This window comes from Dendrobium catenatum, unplaced genomic scaffold (genome assembly GCF_001605985.2).
Source record: "Dendrobium catenatum unplaced genomic scaffold, ASM160598v2 fragScaff_scaffold_1617, whole genome shotgun sequence".
Lineage (NCBI taxonomy): Eukaryota > Viridiplantae > Streptophyta > Magnoliopsida > Asparagales > Orchidaceae > Dendrobium > Dendrobium catenatum.
Genome location: NW_021320079.1, coordinates 131,722 through 137,128, shown reverse-complemented (window position 1 = coordinate 137,128; position 5,407 = coordinate 131,722). Strand labels below are relative to the sequence as shown.

The 5,407-nt window shown below is 37.2% G+C and overlaps 1 protein-coding gene across 1 annotated transcript; it reads right to left on the bottom strand.

Moving 5' to 3' along the window:
- Positions 1 to 3,666: 3,666 nt before the first annotated feature.
- LOC110113959 lies at positions 3,667 to 4,413 on the bottom strand. The gene has a single exon (XM_020846685.1). The coding sequence runs from the start codon at positions 4,411 to 4,413 to the stop codon at positions 3,667 to 3,669; it is 747 nt and encodes a 248-aa protein (XP_020702344.1).
- Positions 4,414 to 5,407: the final 994 nt, after the last annotated feature.

The following is a 5,407-nucleotide window of genomic DNA, read 5'->3' as shown; positions in this document are numbered from 1 at the left end:
TGGTCTTCTTTCTGAGCTCATTTTCTTCTACTACAGTTTTGCTAAATCTCCCACTTTATTAAAATTTCCTTCTGCATTAGTCTGTCGAATCCATTTGTTTTGAAACTTGGAGGTTCTCCATTTCTTCCTTCCATAGTCCACGTGAATCCATGGACCATAATTATCTTCCTTACTTTTGATGCCTTCTATTACCACCGGATTATTCATTGACAACTCCTTTGCCTCTAAAGATCCCCCTATCACAGATTCAGCCAAAGGTTTGTTGAGGACCCCAGCTAGCTCCACAATGCTCTCCTTACAAAATTTCTCTACATGTCCTATCCTCCCACATTTGAAGCAAATGTTTGGCAGTTTTTCATAACATACTTTCTGATAGAACTTGCCGAAAGAGCCTTCCACCCACACACCTAATGGAAGCTTGCCATCCAACTTTAATTTGACACAAATTCTGGCATACTCGCGCCTCCCCCACTGAAGCATGTTCTAATCTATCAGAATTGGAATGCCAACCTTTGAAGCAATTCTTCAAATGTTGATTTTATCCCAACTTTGAATTGGAAGATTAGGTAGCCTAATCCACACAGTGTTGAAACTTGTTCAATATGAATTAGGTTGAAAAAACTAAGCTTGTGTCCCAGCGGCTAACCAAGAGGGGGGCGGGGGTGAATTGGTAATTAAAAATTAATCCCTCTTTTAAAAATTTAAAAATAAGAATTAACTTTAGTGAATTTTATAAAAAGAGATTTTTCAACTACAAGTTAATACAATAAAAATTAAAAGGCAGCAAAAATAAAAAGACACAAGATTTATAGTGGTGCGATCAAACACGACCTACATCCACTCCCCGGAGCACCCTCCGAGTATTGCACTAATACCACTAGTGACTCTCCTTTCACACCCACAGCAAGGCGGAGAAGCCTTTACAAAACTCTCTTCCAACCACTACCCGGTGTGGCAGAGAACCGTCATCCTTTTACACACTTCCCAGTGTTGGCAGAGAATCGCTTGTCCTTTCCCACTCTCCTAGTGTAGGCAGAGAAACCTTTGTCCTTTCACACTCCCCATGTGTAGGCAGAGAACCCTTCATCCTTTCACACTCTCCATGTGTGGGCAGAGAACCTTTCGGCTGTTCACACTCTCCAAGTGTTGGTAGAGAACCAGATCTCTTTGATAGATCTTCTTACAAGAAATCTAGAAGGAAGAAAGAAAAGAGTGAAGTAATCGAAAATGAGAAAGTTTAGGGCCCTTACTAGTAATACCAATGCCAACCGAATTGCCTTTTTGATTAAATGCATTAGAAAGGATTTGAGCACACATGATAAACAAGATAGGTGATAAGGGGCATCCTTGATGGAATCCACTCTTAGCATCAATCCAATTAGAATATTTCCCATTAATGAGTAGGGAGAATTTGGGATTGTAAATTCACTCCCAAATAAGATTAGCAATTTTGCAAGGAAAACCAATATTATTCATTGCTTTGGCTAAAGCCTTCCACCCCATTAAATCATAGGCTTGCTCCATGTCAATTTTGTAAGATGCTAAACCTTTAAAGGATTTAGAAAATCTGAATTTATGAAAAATTTTATGGGCCACTAATACATTACAATAGATTGATCTACCTCTTATAAAGGCCGCTTGTTCTTTTGAAATAATCTTAGGAGCAATAACTAACAACCTATTTAAAAGAATCTTTGTTGCAATTTTATAAATTGAGTTGCAAAGACTAACAGGTCTATAGTTAGAAGGAGTCAAAGGATTTTTAATTTTTGGAATTAGGACAATGATAGTTTCCTTCCACTTATCTTCCATTCTACCATGAATGAAGAAGTGTTCCAAAGCACTCCATAAATCAATATTAATGATTTGCCAATATGATTTGAAAAAGGAATAAGTCATACCATCGTTTCTTGGGGCAATGTTCCCTCCAACTTCCTTGATAACCTTCTCCATTTCTTCAAAATAAAATTCTCTGTTAAGTAGCTCAGCATCCTCTTCATTAATAGTCTTCCACGGTTTTGGCCAATTCTCCAAGTTGTAGCTCCTCTCTTCCCATTTGTTTTTGAAATATTGTAGAATAACATCTTCAATTTGATTTTGGTCTTTAGCAATGATCCCTTCATTCCCTTTGATTCTATGAATGAAGATGGAATTTTTCCTTGCACTAGCATACGTTTGAAAAAACTTTGAATTAGCATCTCCTTCCATGAGCCATTTAACTTTAGCTCTTTACCTCCACCAGGTGTTGATCCGAGCCAAAACGGAATTCAATTCATCAGTTTTTGCTGTAAGCAGCCATCCGTCTTCTTCAGTCAAATACCCGTTCTCAGCTTCTTTTTGTTGTAGTTCCAGAATTCCTATTTTTAAACATTCTATGGACTGATTAAGCTCTTGAAATTTAGCCTTGCTTCAGTAGTATAGAGCTCTTAAAGTCTTCTTCATTTTCTGATTTAGACTTTGAGCTGGATTTACTTGAGTTTTTTCCTTCCAAGTCTTCCTCACTATTGCCATAGATGCTGGAATAGAAGTCCAAACATCCTAAAAATTTTATCATCTTCTTGAACACTTATTTTCGTGCTAACAAGTTTAAGATTATTGGGCAGTGGTCAGAGCCGATCCTAGCCAAATACATCACCTTTAATTGATGGGGAACGTTTAAAGCCGCCGTGTTGAGTAATTATCTATCAAGTTTTTTCAAAATCCTTTCAACTCCTTTTTTATTGTTGCACCAAGTGAACTTTGGTCCAACAAAATCAACCTCATGTAAATCATTACAAGATACAAAGGTTTTCATCTCATTTGGCCGAAGAGAGAATGTGAAACTCCTACCACCTCTTTTTTCTTCCCTGGATAATAAGCAGTTGAAATCACCTCCCACTACCGTAGGAATGTCTTTGGACATATGCTTTTCCAAATTCTCCCATAATTGTCTTCTTTTGTATACATCTTTGCTCCCATACACAGTAGCAATTCTCCAACTAGCTTTGTTGAAAACATTTAGCTCACCCACGACATATTGAGAAGAATAATCAAAAATATTAAATGATGCTACATTATGATTCCATAGCACCATTATTCCACCAGATAACCCTTTAAAAGAGACATAAACAAAGTCCCAATCATCAACCAGAGCAAATTGAACCATCCTCTTATCAACAATAGATATCTTGGTTTCTACCAACCCAAGAAAGAACAAATCATTATCTTTTATAAACTCCTTCATGTAAAGAGAAGCCTTCCTCTACCTAGCTCCTCTACAATTCCAAAATCCTATTGAAGACATTATAGAATTATTGGGGAATGAGTCCCCAACCTTTCTTTTGTTTCCACCTCAATTTTTCTTCCCCTTGGCTCAGATTTTATGGGTCCTAAGCCTTTGACTAGCTTAGACCCTCTCTTCTTTATTTTACTAGAGTCTTCTTCTGTGTTTTTAGCATTTTCCATGTTAATTCCTGCACCTTTCTTCAAGTCATCATTGCCAATGCTTTTTTCAAATAGAGGAGCTTCATCATTTCTTATAGCTTCAGAATTGTTTCTAACAAATTCACCTTCCTCAATTTCCATGTTTAAGATTTCAAATTTGTTTTTTGTGCTAGGAAAGTAGTCATTTTTTGGTACAAAATTATCTTTGTCTTCAATGATTCCTCCAGTTTTTGTTTCTTCTTTTTACTGAGAAAGATCTACTTGATCTGCAAGGATTTGTTCTTCTGTTCTTGCTTCAGAAATTTTGTCTTCAATTTTTACTCTAGCTGCAGAATGCCCATTTTTATCATTAGACTTCATTGAAATTTCTCCTTCAACTATCTTGTTTTCTTTTCTGGGAAGAGGCCGAGTCCAAGTATATTTGGACTTATCATTCCAGAAATTTTTCTTCCCATATTTAATCTGGATCCAGGGTCCATATCCTTCACTTTCATTTTCCACCTTTGAATCATCTTTTTGTTTGACATTTGTAGTATGGGATAAGCCAGCATTATTGTTAGGGGCTATAGGAATAGCCTTGACAGAGTTTTCATAACAGTTTTTACCCAGGTGGCCAATTCTACAACAATTGAAGCAAATGGTTGGAATTTTCTTATATTCTATTCTCTGATAGAATTTCCCTGAAGATCCTTCCACCCAGATTCCCATAGGAAGCTTCTCTTCGAGTTTGATTCTAACACAAACTCGGCCAAACTCTCCCTTTCCCCATTGGAACATGTTTTCATCTATCAAACATGGGGTTCCAATCTTGGAAGCAATTCTAGAAACATTTATCTTATCCCAACTTTGCAATGGAAGGTTTGGTAATCTAATCCAAATCGGAGCTATTAATCCTTTGAGAGAAGAAGGTTGAAAAGTAGGAGACCATTTGTCCAATCCTATAATGTTTCCATTCACATACCAAGGGCCATTTGACAACGCTGATTCCATTGCAATGGGGTCTTCAAAGGCACAAAGCACCCATCCATGCCAAGTAAGGTCATGTGAAATCTTCCAAATTTATTCCACTGTCTTCTTAACTCCATCCCAATTACATGATAAGGAACATTATCGCTGTAAACTTTAACCACCATAGATTTCTTTAGTTTTTAAGTATTTTCAGCCTCAATTTGTTGATGTAACTTTACTATTCCATCTTCAGAGAAGTTGGCCCCATAGTCAAAATCAATTTTCCCGAAGTTAGTCTTCTTGTTCCAGACATTAACGATCGGTTCTTTAACATGAATAGAAACCACATTATCACAGTTTCCCAGTTCTACAGAGATACATTCACGAACCATTCCAAAATTCACTTTGTTTATCAATACTTCATTAACCTCCGCATCGTCTTTGCCTTTACTGTAATTTGAATCTTCTATTTCTTTAGAAAAGGATCCATTATCAATTTTGTTTTTCTCAAATCCACCAATGGAAACAGTAATTCCATTAGAGTTCAATAATTTTCCATTTAAATCTTCAGCAGCTACATTCCCAAATGAAGAGCAGTCTTCGACATCTTATTTTTGAATACAAGGCATATTGTTGAACACAGAGATTCAGACAAGACCATCTTCCCTTTACCTGTGTAAGAGTCTTGCTTCTTAGGAGGAACAAAACCTCCTTCATTGATCACCAACGGCTTGCTCAAATTAGTTCTCAGTTTACATTCCCGATCAAATATCAGATGATCGTCTCCAAAGACCGGGGGAGATGAGAGATGATTACTCCTCGAAAGGATCCTAGCAGCATTGGATGAAGAGATCCATCCATCTCTGACTCCAGTCGAAGGCAGTCGATGACTCTCCACCACCATCGGCGGCGAGAGCGGTTTGTGGGAAATCTGAATTTGAAAAATCATAGATTCTTTCTCTCTCTAAAAATGGGAGTTTCTCTCTCTAGAAATGGGAAAACATAATTTCAAAACCTCCTTCATTGATCACCATCG